The sequence below is a fragment of the Delphinus delphis genome, chromosome 20 (assembly GCF_949987515.2).
Source record: "Delphinus delphis chromosome 20, mDelDel1.2, whole genome shotgun sequence".
Lineage (NCBI taxonomy): Eukaryota > Metazoa > Chordata > Mammalia > Artiodactyla > Delphinidae > Delphinus > Delphinus delphis.
Window position 1 is genome coordinate 4,880,878 of NC_082702.1, and position 18,928 is coordinate 4,899,805.

The window sequence follows — 18,928 nt, forward strand, 5'->3', positions numbered from 1 at the left end:
GTGGCTAAGACTTCGCCTTCCAATGCAGGTGGTGTGGGTTCGATCCCTGGATGGGGAGCTAAGATCCCACATGCCTCGTGGCCAAAAAACCAAAACATGAAACAGAAGCAATACTGTAACAAATTCAATAAAAGACTTCAAAAATGGTCCACATCAAAAAAAATAAAAAAGTTAAGGCAAACACTCAAAAAACAAATCCTATAAAATATTAAAGAAATATTCATTCCAAACCCCAAATTGTAGATATAAAACAAAGAACACTAAGAATATCATCAAAAATACAGAACTGGGCTTCCCTGATGGTGCAGTGGTTGGGAGTCCGCCTGCCAATGCAGGGGACACTGGTTCGTGCCCTGGTCTGGGAGGATCCCACATGCCGCAGAGCGGCTGGGCCCGTGAGCCATGGCTGCTGAGCCTGCATGTCCAGAGCCTGTGCTCTGCAACAGGAGAGGCCACAGCAGTGAGAGGCCCACATACCGCAAAAAAAAAAAATACAGAACTGATGATTGAATAAAGAAAAATGAAGGCCAGCTATAACAATGAAATTTGCAAGATGAAAGTTATCAGTGGTCTAAAAGCAGAACAAGTAACAGTAGAGTTTAAATGTCAGCATCTACCCCAACTAGAAACTAAAAATACTACAAAATAGTTTGTATACCAATAAAGGCAAACGTACAATAAAGATAGGAAATCATGCACACACAAAGCTAACAGGGCAGGGAGGTAACAAGACAAAAGTAGTAAAATCATCTATATCCACAGTAATTAAGGGATACACAAAACACTTAGATGTAAAATATGATATCAGAAACAGTAATCATGAGAGGAGGAGTACAAATGCAGGGTTTATAAAATGTATTTGAAATTAAGAGATCAGCAACTTAATCATGTATATATAGACTGCTATATAAAAACCTCATGGCAATTGCAAACCAAAATGCTATAATAGATACATACACAAGAAAAAGGAGTCCAAACACAACACTAAAGATAGTTAGCAAATCACAAAAGGGAAAAAAAGACCTACAAAAACAAATCCAAAACAATTAACAAAATGGCAGAACATTCATATCAATAATTACCTCAAACATAAAAGTACTAAATACTCCAACTGAAAGACATAAACTGGCTGAATGGATATAAAAACAAGACGTGTGGGCTTCCCTGGTGGCGCAGTGGTTGAGAGTCCACCTGCCAATGCAGGGGACACGGGTTCGTGCCCCGGTCTGGGAGGATCCCACATGCTGCGGAGCGGCTGGGCCCGTGAGCCACGGCCGCTGAGCCTGTGCGTCCGGAGCCTGTGCTATGCAGCCGGAGAGGCCACAACGGTGAGAGGCCCGCATACCGCAAAAAAGAAAAACAAACCAAAAAAAAACCAAGATGTGTATATATGCTACCTACAAGCAACTCAATTTAGAACTAAAAACACAGAGACTGAAAGTGAGGGGATGGAAAAAGGTATTCCATACAAATGGAAATCAAAAGAAAGCCACAGCAGCAATACTTGTATCAAACAAAATATACTTTAAAATTAAGACTGCTGGGACGTCCCTGGTGGTGCAGTAGTTCGGAATCCGCCTGTCAATGCAGCGGACATGGGTTCAAGCCCTGGTCTTCGAGGGTCCCACATGGTGCAGAGCAGCTAAGCCCATGTGCTACAGCTGCCGAGCCTGCACTCTAGAGCCCATAAGCCACTGCTACTGAACCCACATACCACGACCACTGAAGCGCACATGCCTGGAGCCCGTGCTCCACGACAGGGGAGGCCCCCCATGAGAGGCCCACACACTGCAGCAAGGGGTAGCCCCTGCTCACTGCAGCTGGAGAAAGCCCACGTGCAGCAGTGAAGACCCAACACAGCCAAAAATAATTTTTTAAAAAGATTAAGACTGTTATAAGAGATAAAGGACACTACATATTGATCAAGGGATCATTCTAGAAGATATAACAATTGTAAATATACGTGCACCCAACATAGGACCACCTAAATATATAAGGCAAATATTAACAGACATAAAAGTAGGACTCAGCTGTAACAAAATAACTGCAGAGAACTTTAACACCCCACTTACCTCAATGGACAGATCATCCAGACACCAATAAGGAAACACAAGCCTTAATAACATATTAGACTAAACTGACTTAATTGGACTAAACTGACTTGATATAAATATAGAGAGGGGGACTTCCCTGGTGATGCGGTGGTTAAGAATCCACCCTCCAATGCAGGGAACTCAGGTTCGATCCCTGGTCAGGTAACTAGATCCCACATACATGCCTCAACTAAGGAGCACACATGCTGCAACTAAGACCGGTGCAACCAAGATAAAGAAAAATTAAAAATAAACTTTAAAAATAATAATAATAAGTATATAGAAAGCATTCCATCCAAAAGCAGAATACACATTCTTTTCAAGTGCACGTGGACATTCACCATGGATAGATCACATGCCAGGCCACAAATCAAGTCTTGGTAAATTTAAGACTACAATCATATCAAGCATCTTTTCCAACTACAGCACTGAGACTAGAAATCCACTACAGGAAAGAAAAACTGCAAAAACACAAAAATGTGGATGCTAAGCAATATGCTATTAAGTAACCAGTGGACCACTGAAACAATCAAAGAGGAAATAAAAGATACCTGGAGACAATAGCCTCAAGAAAAACAGAAAAAGAAGGCATGACGATCCAGACAGCAAAAGCACTTCTAAGAGGGAAGTTTATAGCGATACAGGGATCAAGGAAAATTTCAAATTAACAACCCAACCTAACCTTACACCTAAAGGAACTAGAGAAAGAAGAACAAACAAAAACGGAAGTTGGTAGAAGGAAAGAAATAACAAAGATCAGAACAAAAATAGAGACTAAATAAACAATAGGAAATAGAAGGAAGCAAGATGGCAGAACAGAAAAACGTGGAGATCACCTCCTCCCACAAATACATGAGGAAAAATTCTCACAGAATACCTAGTGAACGCTGACAGAAGGTGTCAGACAACTGAAATTGCAAGAAAGATCACTACATAACAGGGCAGGATCAAAGGAAAAAACAAAGAAGGAATTGGGACATGACCTGAACTCTGGGGAGAGAGCTGTGAAACAGGAAAGGTTCCCTCAACCTGGGAACCCCCCCTCACTGGTGGGAGATCAGCCACGACGGGAAGGGAGCCTCCGGGGAGAAAGGGCAACAAGCAGCCTGCGGCAGGCAGGACAGAGACGGATGAGCACAGAAGGCCTGTGTCACCTATGTGTTGCAACTCGAGCTTTGGCGGACAGACCCTGGGGGAGGACGGGATGGCTGTATGGAAGCAGCCTGAAGCAGCTGGAGTGTGGCACAGGCTGCAGCCAGGGGTGTACCCAGACAGGGCCCGGACCTGCGTGAGAAGTGCTACCCTCAACAGGCACGTGAAGGGGGGGCCCACCACAGCAGCCCCCCTCTTGGCACGCTCACGGCAGGCACAGCTCCACCTCTACGAGCTCTCGGAGCACGCAAGTGTGGGCTGCCCACCCGTGGACGTGGGGCCGACGTTAGAGCCCTCTCCTCACAGCTGTGCCATCTGTGGGCTTACTCTGCCACCGCTGCCCCACAGGTCTTGTAAACTCAGCATCTGTGGGACACCCAAGTGGGTTACAGGGGCTCCCATGGCGGGGGCACGTCTGGCATCAGCAGCTGCGGGCTTTGTGGGTACACCCACGTAGAGGCAGGGCCAGGGTCTCAGCAGCTTCCGTAGCTTGCGCTGTGATCCTGGTACCTGACTTCAGTATATCTGTATCTACTGATTTGTGCTGGTGGCTTCATGAACAGAGAATCTGAGGGCCAACAGGGCCTACTGCCTGCATTCCCACGGTTGAGGCAGGGCCGAGAGCAGTGCTGACAACACTTTACTCTGAGCCCACACGACACGTGACGGGCGACCACACAACGCAGTCACCGGTGGACAGCTCTTGCGGAGGAATACTCAGGATCCTCTCCCAATGCGAGTGCTCCAGTCCTGCCTGCCTCACATGGCAGCTCAGAAACAGATGTGCAGTTCTACTCCAACAACTGGGGACCAGACCCTGCCCCAACAGGGCTGTGACAACCACAGAGCAAAAAGGAGTGCCTGGGCTTCCCTGGTGGTGCAGTGGTTGAGCGTCCGTCTGCCAATGCAGGGGACACAGGTTCGTGCCCCGGTCTGGGAGGATCCCACATGCCGCGGAGCGGCTGGGCCCGTGAGCCATGGCCGCTGAGCCTGTGCGTCCGGAGCCTGTGCTCCGCAACGGGAGAGGCCACGACAGTGAGAGGCCCGCGTACCTCAAAAAAAAAAAAAAAAAAAAAAAAAGGAGTGCCTAATCAATACCCATCGTAGGCTCTAGTCACCCCTAAACCAGTCACACCCACATCAAGGGGATAACGGACAGCACACAGTGAGGAGAGACGTGCACAGTATCCATACTAAAAACAGCCCTAGCACCAAAAATATTAGACTCACACAGGCTACACAGGGAAGCTCCCACACAGAAACAGCCCTCCAAGACCACAGAAGATAACTGATTCTCCTAAAATCAGAGTCAGAGAAATATAAGTAAAATGAAGCAGCAAAGGAACCACTCCCAAATCAAAGATCATGAGAATTCCCCTGAAAGAACAATGAAACAGAACTCTCCAGTCTAATAGACTCGAAGTACAAAAAGGTGGTAATAAAAATATTGAAAGAATTATGAAAGGCTATTGAGAGCAATGCAGATTCCTGTAAAACAGAACTAGAAACTATAAAAAGGAACCAAGTAAAATTAGAAAACTCATTTGCTGAGGCAAAAGCTGAGCTGAAGGCAATGAATCACAAACTGAATAATGCAGAATGAATTAGTGATATGGAAGATAAAATAATGGAAATCACCCACTCAGAACAGCAGGCAGAAAACAAAAGAAAAAAAATGAAAGCAATATACAATACCTATGGGATAATATAAAGCATGCCAATCTATGCAGAATACTGATCCCAGAAGAAAACAGAGAAAAGGAGATCAAAAATGTATTTGAAGAAATAAATGAAAGAGACAAAAAAAAAAAGATCAATAAAACTAAAAGCTGGTCCTTTGAAAAGATAAACAAAATTGATAAACCTTTTCTGAGAAACATGAAAAAAAAAAGGGACAGGTCCCAAATCAATAAAATCAGAAGTGAAAAAGAAGTTAAAACAGACACCACCATAATACAAAAGATTATTAAGAAACTACTATGAACAAGTATATGCCAATAAAATGGACAACCTAGAAGAAATGTACAAATTCTTAGAAAAGTACAATCTCCCAGGACTGAACCAGGAAGAAATACAAACTATGAATGGTTCAATAACCAGTAATGAAATTGAATCAGTAATTTTAAAACTCCCAAAGAACAAAAGTCCAGGACCAGTGGCTTCATAGCTGAATTCTACAAAACGTCTAGTGAAGAGTTAACACCTATCCTGAAACTATTCCAAAAAGCTGCAGAGGAAGGAACACTTCCAAACTCGTTCTGTGAGGCCAGCATCACCCTGATACCAAAACTAGACAAATATATCACAAAAAAAGAAAATTACAAGCCAATAACATTGATGAACATAGATGCAAAAATACTCATCAAAATACTAGCAAACCGGGCTTCCCTGGTGGTGCAGTGGTTGACAGTCCACCTGCCAATGCAGGGGACACGGGTTCGTGCCCCAGTCTGGGAAGATCCCACATGCCGTGGAGCAGCTGGGCCCGTGAGCCATGGCCGCTGAGCCTGCACGTCCGGAGCCTGAGCTCCACAACAGAAGAGACCACAAAGGTGAGAGGCCCGCGTACCGAAAAATAAATAAATAAAATAAAATACTAGCAAACCTACTCCAACAATACATTAAAAGGTTCATACACCATGATCAAGTGGAATTTATCCCAGCTGTACAGGGATTTTTCAGTATCTGCAAATCAATGTGATACACTACATTAACAAATTGAAGAATAAAAACCATATGATCATTTCAATAGATGCCAAAAAGCCTTTTAATAAAATTCAACATCTATTTATGATAAAAACTCTACAGAAGGGCTTCCCTTGGTGGTGCAGTGGTTGACAGTCCGCCTGCCGATGCAGGGGACACGGGTTCGTGCCCCGGTCCAGGAAGATCCCACATGCCGCGGAGCAGCTGGGCCCATGAGCCATGGCCGCTGAGCCTGCACGTCCAGAACCTGTGCTCTGCAACGGGAGAGGCCCACGTACCGCAAAAAAAAAAAAAAAAAAATACAGAAGGCAGGCATAGAGGGAACATACCATGATAAAAGTCATATGTAACAAACCCACAGCTAACATTACAGTCAACAGTGGAAAGCTGAAAGCATTTCCTCTAAGATCAAGAACAAGACAAAGATGCCCATTCTCACCATTTTTATTCAACATAATTTTGGAAGTCCTAGCCATAAAAGAAATCCATGGAAAGGAAGAAGTAAAAGTGTCATTGTTTGTAGATTACATGATACTATACATAGAAAAGCCTAAAGACACCATCAGAAAACTACTAGTTGAATTCAGTAAAGTTGCAGGATACAAAATTAATACACAGAAATCTGTTGCATTTCTATACACAAAAAATGAAAGATCAGAAAGAGAAATTAAGAAAACAATCCCATTTACCATCACATCAAGAAGAATAAAATACCTAAGAATAAACCTGCCTAAGGAGGCAAAAGAACTGTATTCTGAAAACTGTAAGACACTGATGAAAAAAACTGAAGAGGACAGAAAGAGATGGAAAGATATACCATGTTCCTGGATTGGAAGAATCAATATTGCCAAAATGCCTATACTACCCAAAGCAATCTACAGATTCAGTGCAATACGTATCAAATTACCAATTGCATTTTTCACAGAACTAGAAAAAAAATTTTTTTAGTTTGTATGGAAACACAAAAGACAAATAGCCAAAGCAATCATGAGAAAGAAGAACAGACCTGGAGAAATCAGGCTCCCTAAGGACTAAACTACAAACTACAGTAACTGAAACAGTATGGTACTGGCATACACAAAAAAAGACATGGATCAATGGAACAGGATAGAAAGCCCAGAAATAAACCCACATACCTATGGTCAATTAATCTACCACAAAGGAGGCAAGAATATACAATGGAGAAAAGATAATCTCTTCAATAAATGGTGCTGAGGGCTTCCCTGGTGGTGCAGTGGTTGAGAGTCCACCTGCCAATGCAGGGGACACGGGTTCATGCCCCAGTCCAGGAAGATCCCACGTGCCGCGGAGCGGCTGAGCCCGTGGGCCGTGGCCACTGGGCCTGCGCATCCAGAGCCTGTGCTCCGCAACGGGAGAGGCCACAACAGTGAGAGGCCCGCGTACCGCAAAAAAAAAAAAAAAAAAATAGCATTGGAAGAAAAAAGTTACACGAGGGGCTTCCCTGTGGCGCAGTGGTTGAGAGTCCGCCTGCCGATGCAGGGGACACGGATTCATGCCCCGGTCCGGGAGGATCCCACATGCCGCGGAGTGGCTGGGCCCGTGAGCCATGGCCGCTGAGCCTGCATGTCCGGAGCTTGTGCTCCGCAACGGGAGAGGCCACAACAGTGAGAGGCCCACGTACCGCAAAAAATAAATAAATAAATAAATACAAAATAAATAAAAATAAATAAATGGTGCTGGAAAACCTGGACAGCTACATGTAAAAGAATGAAATTAGAACATTCTCTAACACCATATACAAAAATAAACTAAAAATGGATTAAAGACCTGAATGTTAAGACCAGATACTACAAAACTGTTAGAGGAAAACATACGCAGAACACTCTTTGACATAAATCACAGCAGTATCTTTTTGAATCTGTCTCCTAGACCAATGGAAATAAAAACAAAGGGGACCTAATTAAACTTAACAGTTTTTGCACAGCAAAGGAAACCATAAACAAAACGAAAAGACAACCCTACAGAATGGGAGAAAATATTTTCAAAAGATATGACCCACAATGGATTAATTTCCAAAATATACAAACAGCCCAGTATCAAAAAAACAAACACAAAATCTTAATTAAAAAATGGGCAGAAGATCTAAATAGACATTTCACCAGAGAAGACATACAGATGACCACAGGCACATGAAAAAATGCTTGACATCACTAATTATTAGACAAATGAAAATCAAAACTACAATGAAGTTATCACCCCATTCCGGTCAGAAAGGCTATTATCAAAAAGTCTACTAATAATAAATTCTGAAGAGGGTGTGAGAAAAAGGAACCCTCCTAAACTGTCGGTGGAAATGTAAACTGGTACAGCCACTACGGAAAACAGTATGGAGGTGCCTTCAAAAACTAAAAATAGAGTTACCATATGATTCTGTAATACCACTCCTGGGCATATATCTGGAGAAAATTATAACTCAAAAACATATATGCACTGTAATGTTCACACCAGCACTATTTACAATAGCCAAGACATAGAAGGAACTTAAATGTCCATCAGCAGATGAATGGATAAAGATATTGTAGTATGTACATACAATGAAATATTACTCTACCATAAAAAAGAATGAAATTTTGCCATTTGCAAAAACACGGATGGACTTCAAGATTATCATACTAAGTGAAGTAAGTCAGAAAAAGAAAGGCAAATACCATATGACATCATTTATAGGTGGAATCTAAGATATGACACAAATGAACTTATCTGTGAAACAGACTCACAGACATAGAGAACAGACTTGTGGTTTCCAAGGGGAAGAGGGGGCACAGGAGGGATGGACTGGGAGTCTGGGTTTAGCAGATGCAAACTATTATATATAGAATGGATAAACAACAAGGTCCTACTATTATAGCACAGGGAACTGTATGCAATATCCTGTGATAAACCTTAATGGAAAAGAATATAAAATGTACATATATGTATAACCGAATCACTTTGCTATACAGCACAAATTAACAGAACATTGTAAATCAACTACACTTCAATTAAAAAAAAAAATGAGGTCAGCATCACACTGATACCAAAACCAGACAAAGATATCACAAGAAAATTACAGGCCAGTATCACCAATGAACATAGATGCAAAAATGCTCAACAAGATATTAGCAAACCGAATCCAACAATACATTAAAAAGATCATAGATCATGATCAAGTGGAATTTATCCTAGGATGAAAAGATTTTTCAATATCTGCAAATCAATCAATATGATACAACACATTAACAAACTGAAAAATAAAAACCAGAAGGAGGAACCAAGATGGTGGAGCAGTAGGATGTGAAGCTCACCTTCTCCCACAAATATCTCCATGGGGAACGATTCTCACATAATATCTACTGAACGCTGGCAGACCAACTCAGACTGCTGAAAGGGCAAGAAAATCTCTACATAACTGGGTAGGAAAAAAAAGAAAAGAAAAGGAAGTGAGAAAGCAGTCGGGACGGGACCTGCGCCCCTGGGAGGGAGCTGTGAAAGAGGGAAGGTTCCTGCACCCTGGGAAGCCCCCTCACTGGCAGGGAGATCTGCTGAGACAGAAGGGGAGCTTCAGAGCCTCCGAGGAGAACGCAGCAGATGGTTTGAGGCAGCCAGAGTGGAGGGAGAAGCACATAGTCAGTGCCACTGCCCTGCACTTCCCAGCCTGAGATGCACATCCTGGGAGCTGGAACTCAGGCCCTGGTGATCAGGCCTGGGAAGAGGACTGGGGATGGTTGTGTGGAAGCAGGCCTGGGGGTGGGGGGGGCACGGGGAGACTGGATTCTGGTGCAACCACAACTGAGGGTGTATGTGGAGGAAGCCCGGGGTGCCTTAGAGGCCAGGCACCATTGTTTGAGGGGTGTGTGAGGGAAGGGGTGACTCACCATCATACCCTTTTCCCCTGTGCACGTGCCTGTTCTCAGAACAGGACACCACCTGTGCTGGCTCCAGGGCTCGTCATGATCCGCCTCTGCCACCCTCACAGACTCCAGAAGTGGTCAGGAGCTGCCACCACTACCTGGACTCCAGGAATGGTCACAAGCCACCTCCGTTCCCATTACATGCTCAGGGGGTGCACCTGAGCCACCACCGCTGCCTAAAACCCCAGGACCCGACACCAGCCACCTCACCTGCACATCTCCTATCAAGAAGATAACGATTCTCACACACTGATGACACACACGACAGGCATCCATACTAAAAACAGCCCTTGCACCAAATATATTAAGCCCACACAACCCCCACATACAAATAGCCCTCGAAGACCACAGCAGACAGTTGCTTCTCCTAAACTCACAGGGTAAGACAAATATAATTAAAATGAAAAAGTAGAGGAACCACTCCCAGTTAAAAGACCAAGAGAATTTCCTTGAAACAACAAACAATGAAACAGATCTCTTCAGTCTAACAGACACCGACTTCAAAAAGAAGATTCTGAAAATACTGAAGGAATTAATAAAGGCTATCAACAGAAATGCAGAGTAGTGTAAAAAGGAACTACAAACTATTAAGAGGAACCAATAAAAACTAGAAAACTCATTTGCACATACAAAAGCTGAGCTAAAGGCAATCAACTGCCCAATGAATAATGCAGAAGAAAGAATAAGTGACCTGAAGGATAGAATAATGGAAATCACACAATCATGACAGCAGACAGAAAACCAAATGAAAAAATAAAATAAAAGCAATATAAGAGATCTGTGGGATATAATAAAGTGTGCCAATCTGTATACAATAGGGATTCCAGAGGGGAAGAAAGAGAAAAGGGGATCAAAAATGTATTTGAAGAAATTATGGCCGAAAAATTTCCAAACGCAAAAAAAGGAAACAGATATCCAGGTACAGGAAGTAAAGAGAGTCCCAAACAAAATAAATGTGGAACCATAAAAAAACCAGAATTGCCAAAGCAATCCTGAAGAAAAAGAACAAAGCAGGAGGCATAATCATCACAGACTTCAGACAATACTACAAAGTTACAGTAATCAAACAGCATGGTACTGGCACAAAAACAGACATATGTATCAATGGAACAGAAGAGAGAGCCCAGAAATAAACCCACATGCCTATGATCAATTCATCTTCAACAAAGGACGCAAGAATATACAATGGGGAAAAGACATTCTCTTCAGCAAGTGGTGTTGGGAAAGTTGGACAGCCACATGTAAATCAGTGAAGTTAGAACACACCCTCTCGCCATACACAAAAATAAACTCAAAATGGCTTAAGGACTTAAACATAAGACATGACACCATAAAACTCCTAAAAGAGAACATAGGCAAAACATTCCCTGACATAAATTGTACCAATGTTTTCTTAGGTCAGTCTCCCAAGGCAATAGAAATAAAAGCAAAAAGAAACAAATGGGACCTAATCAAACTTACAAGATTTTGCATAGTAAAGGAAACCATCAATAAAACGGAAAGACAACCTACAGAATGGGAGAAAATATTTGCAAACAATGCAATCAACAAGGGCTTAGTTTCCAAATATACAAACAGCTCATACAACTCAACAACAAAAAAACAACCCAGTTGAAAAATGGGCAGAATACCTAAATAGACATTTCTTCAAAGAAAAAATGGCCAGTAGGCACATGAAAAGATCCTCAACATCGCTCATTATTAGAGAAATGCAAATCAAAACTAAAATTAGGTACCACCTCACACCAGTCAGGACGGCCATCCTTAAAAATTCTACAAATAACAAATGCTGGAGAGGGTATGGAAAAAGGGAACCCTACACTGTTGGTGGTAATGTAAGTTGGTGCAGCTACTGTGGAAAAAAGTATGGAGGTTCCTCAGAAAACTAAAAATAGAATTACCATATGATCCAGCAATCCCAGTCCTGGACATATATCTAGGCAAAACTATAATTCAAAAAGACACATGGGGCTTCCCTGGTGGTGCAGTGGTTGAGAGTCCGCCTGCCGATGCAGGGGACTCGGGTTCGTGCCCTGGTCCGGGAGGATCCCACATGCCGCGAGGCGGCTGGGCGCGTGAGCCATGGCTGCTGGGCTTGCGCATCCGGAGCCTGTGCTCTGCGGCGGGAGAGGCCACAGCGGTGAGAGGCCCGCGTACCGCAAAAAAAAAAAAAAAAAAAAGACACATGAACCCCTATGTCCATAGTACTATTCACAATAGCCAAGACATGAAAACAACCTAAATGTCCATCAACAGAAGAATTTATGAAGAAGATGTGGTACATATATACAATGGAATACTACTCAGCCATAAAAAGGAACGAAATAATGCCACCTGCAGCAACATGGATGCAACTAGAGATTATCATACTAAGTGAAGTAAGTCAGAAAGAGAAAGACAAATACCGTATGTTATTACTTATATATGGAATCTAAAATATGACACAAATGAACCTATCTATAAAACAGCAACAGAATCACAGATATAGAGAACAGGCTAGTGGTTGCCAAGGGGGATGGGGTTGGGGAAGGGGTGGAGTAGGAGGTTGGGGTTAGCACATGTAAGCTTTTATATATAGACTGGATAAACAACAAGGTCCTACTGTGTAGTACAAAGAACTATATTCAATATCCTATGATAAACCATAATGGAAAAGTACATTAAAAAAAGAATATATATATATAACTAAATCACTGCTGTACAGCAGAAATTAACACAACATTGTACATCAACTATACTTCAATTAAAAAATACTGATCATAGGGCTTCCCTGGTGGCACAGTGGTTGAGAATCTGCCTGCCAATGCAGGGGACACGGGTTCAAGCCCTGGTCTGGGAAGATCCCACATGCCGTGGAGCAAGTAGGCCCGTGAGCCACAATTGCTGAGCCTGCGCGTCTGGAGTCTGTGCTCCGCAACAAGAGAGGCCACGATAGTGAGAGGCCCGCGCACCGCGATGAAGAGCGGCCCCCACTTGCCACAACTAGAGAAAGCCCTCGCACAGAAACGAAGACCCAACACAGCCATAAATAAATAAATAATAATAAAATACCGATCATAAGAAAAAGAATAAAAATCTTATGATCATCTCAATAGATGCTGGAAAACCTTTTGATAAAATTCAACATCTATTTATGATAAAACAAAAACTCTCCAAAAGGCAGGCACAGAGGGAACATACCTCAACATAATAAAGGCCAGATATAACAAACCCATAGCTAACATCATATTCAATGGTGAAAAGCTGAAAGCATTTCCTCTAAGATCAGGAATGAGACGAGGATGCCCACTCAGGCCACTTTTATTCAACATAATTTTGAATAAATTATCACAACAATCAGAGAAGAAAAAGAAATAGAAGGAATACAAGTTGGAAAGGAAGAAGTAAAACTATCACTCTTCGCAGATGACATGATACTGTATATAGAAAAGCCTGAGGAGACCACCAGAAAACTACTGGAGCTCATCAATGAATTACATAAAGTTATACATAATTAATATACAGAAATCTGCTGCATTTCTATAAACTAACAATGAAGTATTAGAATGAGAAAATTAAGAAAACAGTCCCATTTACCATCACATCAAAAAGAATAAAACCTAGGAATAAACCTACCTAAGGAGGCAAAATACCTGTACTCTGAAAACTACAAGACACAGATGAAAGAAACTGAAGATGACACAAAAGGATGGAAAGATATACTGTGTTCCTGGATTGGAAGAATCAATATTGTTACAATGACCATACTACCTAAGGCAATCTACAGATTCAATGTAATCCCTATCACAACACCAATGGCATTTTTCACAGAACTAGAAAAAAAAATTTTTTAATTTGTATGGAAACACAAAGGACCCCAAATAGCCAAACAATCTTGAGAAAGAAGAACAGAGACGGAGGAATCATGCTCCCTAGGGACTATACTACAAGCTACAGTAATTGAAACAGTATGGCACTGGCAAAACAAAACACATAGATCTGTGGAACAAGAGAGAGAGCCTTATAAAAAAATCCAGGTACTCATGTTCAATTAATCTACCACAAAGGAGGCAAGAATATAAAATGCAGAAGACAGTCTCTTCAAACAAGTGGTGCTCAGAAAACTGTACAGCTACATGTAAAAGAATGAAATTAGTACATTCCCTAAAACCGTATACAAAAATAAACTCAAAATGGATTAAAGACCTCAATATAAGACCATATACCATAGAACTCCGAGAGGAAAACAGGCAGAACACTCTGACATAAATTGCAGCAGTATTTTTGGGGATTCATCTCCTAAAGTAATGGAAATAAAAGCAAAAGTAAACAAATGGGACCTAATTAAATTTAAAAGCTTTTGCACAACAAAGGAAACCATCAACAAAAGGAAAAGACAACCTACTAAATGGGAGAAAGTATTTGCAAATGATATAAATGATAAGGGATTAATATCCAACATATTTAAACAGCTCATACAACATTACATCAAAAAAACATACAACCCGATTTTAAAAAGGGCACAAGAACTATACAGTCATTTTTCTAAAGTAGAAATGCAGATGGCCAACAAGTACATGCAAAGATGTTCAACATCGCTAACCATCAGGGAAAAGCAAATCCAAACTAAATGATATCCCCTCACACCTGTCAGAATGGCTACCATCAAAAAGAACAGAGAAAGTGCTGGCAAGGATATGGAGAAAAGGGAACCCTTCTACAGTGCTGGTGGGAATTTAAAAATTCGTGCAGCCACTTAGCAAAACAGTATGGAGGTTTTCTCATAAAACTAAAGCTACAATTACCATATAACCCAGCAATTCCAATCCTGGGTATATATCCAAAAAGGCCCCAAAACAGTGATTCAAAAAAACACATGCACCCCAATGTTCATAGCAGCATTATTTACAATTGCCAAGATATGGAAGCAGCCTCGGGGTCCATCAACAGACAAATGGATTAAAAAAAATGTGCTGTACACACACACGTACACACACACACACACACACACACACAGTGGAATAATAGTCATAGAAAAGAATGAAATTTTGCCATGTGCAGCAACATGGATGTACTTGAAAGGTATTATGCTAAGTGAAGTAAGTCAGACAGAGAAAGATAAATACTGTATGGTATCACTTATATGTAGAATTTTAAAATATAACAAATTACTGAATACAACAAAAAAGCAGCAGATGCAGAGATATAACTAGTGGTTACAGCAGGGGAGGGGCAATATAGAGGTGGGAGAGTGGGAGGGACAAACTATTGGGTGTAAGATAGGCTCAAGGATGTGTTGTACAACACGGGGAATATAGCCAATATTTTGTAATAACTGTAAATGGAACGTAGCCTTTAAAAATTGTATAGATTACAGAGCGGGACGTTTGGCTTGTGAGCGGGAACGGCTTAGTTGTACACGGAGAAAGAACGATTTAAAAATGGGTGATATTGAGAAGGGCAAGAAGATTTTTGTTCAGAAGTGTGCCCAGTGCCATACTGTGGAAAAGGGAGGCAAGCACAAGACTGGGCCAAATCTCCATGGTCTGTTTGGGCGAAAGACAGGTCAGGCTGTCGGATTCTCTTACACAGATGCCAACAAGAACAAAGGCATCACCTGGGGAGAGGAGACGCTGATGGAGTATTTGGAGAATCCCAAGAAGTACATCCCTGGAACAAAAATGATCTTCGCTGGCATTAAGAAGAAGTCAGAAAGGGCAGACTTGATAGCTTATCTCAAAAAAGCTACTAATGAGTAATAGTTGGCCACTGCCTTATTTATTATGAAACAGCTGTCTCATGACTTTTTATGTGTACCATATTTAAATTGATCTCATACACTAGAATTCAGGTCATGAATAGCTGATGTAATATTTCTGTCCTGATTTAAATAAGATTGGCTTGTGGCTAAATGAATATGGTCAGCTTTTTGAATTTTGATAGTAATTCTGGTTCAGCAAGTACTGTCAGTGTTTTCCCCTTCTAAAGAGATGATTAAACTTGAATAAGGAATGTTAAACTTTTCAGGGATATGGTGAATGCCTTCTCAAACCCTATAGGAGATTGGTTTTATATTTAGATTTCTATAACTGGTTATATTAATATATATAAATATTGAGAAGCTCCCTTCACTGTCTCATAGACCAGCAAGATTCACCTGTGTTTCAAGTTGTGTTCATTCACCTGTTAAGGCAAGGGCTGAAGATACACTGACAATGTCCACTTTATCTTTTTGGTCTTAAATATGCCAATTTAATTAAAATTCTCCATCTAAAAAAAAAAAAAAAAAAAAATTGTATAAAATTAAAAAAATTTTTTTCAATTAAAAAAAGAAAACATGTCAGCACCAAATTTATAAGCTTCCTCAATAAAACATGTCAAAATCATATTTGTTGAAAGTGAATGAAGGATGGCACACACAGGATTAACAATGTGGCATGAACAGTAGTTTAATTAGTCTCACAGGTATGAGGTTGTGAACTTGGACACTGTTCTCCTTAGGATAAGTTCCTACACCTTTTATTGCCACCTCAAAGTTGATGACCATATTGTTTCCTACCCACATTGTCACCCTGCCCTAGAGAGGCATTGTTAAACTCCACAAGAACTAGAAGGACAACTGGAGGTTCTTATCGGTCAGGGTCTCCTGATACTTTCTACCTTAGTTTCTTGGACATGCTGACCACTCTATCCAGTGGCTTCAAGAAACATTTCTGCATGTAGAGCAGGATAATATTGGAACATATTGTTCAGTGTTTTGCTCCAAGAATCTTCTCTTAAACAGTAAACCCCCTGCATCAAAGTGTCCACCATAAGCTGCCTATGAACTAAAGGCGCAAAGAGAGATTGAAACTTTAGACCCCTGGAATGTGTGTTTAAAAAACAAGTTTCAGGGACTTCCCTGGTGGCACAGTGGTTAAGAATCTGCCTGACAATGCAGGGGACATGGGTTTGATCCCTGGTCCAGGAAGATCCCACATGCCGCGGAGCAACTAAGCCCATGTGCCACAACTACTGAAGCCCCCACACCCTACAGCCCATGTGCCACACCTACTGAGCCCCCGTGCTGCAACTACTGAGCCTGCTGCTGCAACTACTGAAGCCCACATGCCTAGAGCCTGTGCTCTGCAACAAGAGAAGCCCTCACACTGCAACGAAGAGTAGCCCCCGCTCGCTGCAACTGGAGAAAGTCCATGTGCCGCAACGAAAACCCAACACAGCCAAATAATTTTTTTTAATTAAAATTAAAAAAAAAAAGTTTCAGAGGCAAAATCTTAGAAGAGAGAAAGAAGTCAGAACGACTAAGGTCTTTTTACGTTCTAGTACTAGGCAGAGAGCTGGAAGAGGGAGAAAAATACAAGATATGAAAAAAAAAAGGCAGGGTCAAATTGTGGTCCTCTTGAGAAGGGGTGGTATGCTCCACCCACAGGCTGTAGGAGGGTGAACGCCTGAAAGACTGAGATATACTACCACGTAGCAGCTGGGATCAAAGAGGATCTCAGGCTGTAGTCATTACATTACTTCTGAGTAACAACCTCAAAATGTGCACCCCACTCCTCTTTACATACATGTGGCAAACTGAAAAAATGGCTCAGGAGCCTGAACAGGCAGAGAAGGCCTGACCCAGCCCCAGAAGATTCACGGCACCCCAGATACAGTGGAAGACCAGATATTTTCTCTATCCCCTGAGAAGTTCTCCCAAAACTATAAAATGTGGAGGAAACCAAATAGGTCCTGGGGTCAGAACTATAAGGGACTTAGCTCTGATATGTATTAACTGAAAACCAAGAGATGAAGGGGAAAGAGGGCTTTCCATCCCTCTCAAACCAAGACATCAAAATGGTAGGAGGGGCCAGATAGTAGAGTGTTATAGGTCATGATAAAGCCTTTGCTTTGGCTTTGAATGAGCTGGAGTACCATAGCAGAGTGCGAGTTTAAACTTGTATATATTTGAGTAACACAGTGATAAGGATGCTTGTGCAGGGTTAAATTTCCTTTGAGAACTCATATGAAATGGACTTTTATTTTCCCATGGTTCTTTCCCATTTGAGGAGAACTTCTCAAAGAATATCTAATGAAGAAGCTTGCTCTGTGCCCATCTGAGCTCTCATTTAAGTTCACATCTAAATATATTCTGACCAGGAATTCCCTGTCAGTCCAGTGGTTAGGACTCTGTGCTTTCACTGCCGAGGGCCTGGGTTCAACCCCTGGTCGGGGAACTAAGATCCCACAAGCAGCATGGTGAGGCCAAAAAAAATAACAACAGTAATACATCCTGACCTCTCTGTATTTTTCCGTATTTTCACTTCACTTTCCACAGATCAGGGCTCTTCCCCTTGTTCCATAGTGAAAATACTGTTCACCTCAAAAGAGAGTTCAATTTATAAAAAAAAACCCAACATGATAATGCTATACTCAGTGCTTTGTTCAGCTAAGAAGAAAGGATATTATAGATTGATCTAGAAAAGTGTTTCAACAAGTAACCGACCGACTGCCTCCTGGATGTTTAGAGATGATTTAAAATGTGTACACATCTAGCACCCTTCCAAGAACCACTGAATCAGACGCTCAAGAGTAAAACCACAGACTGCAATGTTTTTAAATTTGCCATAAGGCGTTCAGACTGCTAACATTCTACAAACCACCACTAATCAAGCATGTGCCAAACTTCTGAAGAAAGGGGTACTGATACTGTATTCTGTAACCTCAGTGAATTTGTTTATTATCACTAATGGTCTTTTTAAGGATTGTTCAGATGTTTTTACATATAAGAGCATGTTTTCTGTGAATATAGTTTGACTTCTTTTTTAATTTTGACTTTTCTTTCTTTCTTTTTTTGGGTCTAATTTATCTGGCTAGATATTCAGTAAAATGTTGACACATAGTGCCAAAATGCGTCCCCACACTTGCTTCTTCCTGATTACATGGGAAAGCTTTCCATCTTTAACAATGAGTATGATGTTAACTGTGAGATTTTAATAAATATCCTTTTTAAGACCAAAGATAATCCCTTCTATTCCTAGTTTTGAGTACACTCTGTTTTTGTCATACGGAGTGTTCTGTATATTTCTCTTAGGTCTACAGTGT

General features: G+C 41.5%; 1 protein-coding gene and 1 pseudogene across 1 annotated transcript; one reads left to right on the forward strand and one right to left on the reverse strand.

The window, feature by feature from the left end:
* Positions 1-18,928, reverse strand: part of LOC132416982 (zinc finger protein 665-like) — a 63,524-nt pseudogene that overhangs the window by 10,561 nt on the left and 34,035 nt on the right.
* LOC132415982 (cytochrome c) lies at positions 15,217-16,115 on the forward strand. Its single transcript, XM_059999207.1, has one exon. It carries the CDS (start codon positions 15,283-15,285, stop codon positions 15,598-15,600), a length of 318 nt encoding a protein of 105 aa, XP_059855190.1. The 5' UTR covers positions 15,217-15,282; the 3' UTR covers positions 15,601-16,115.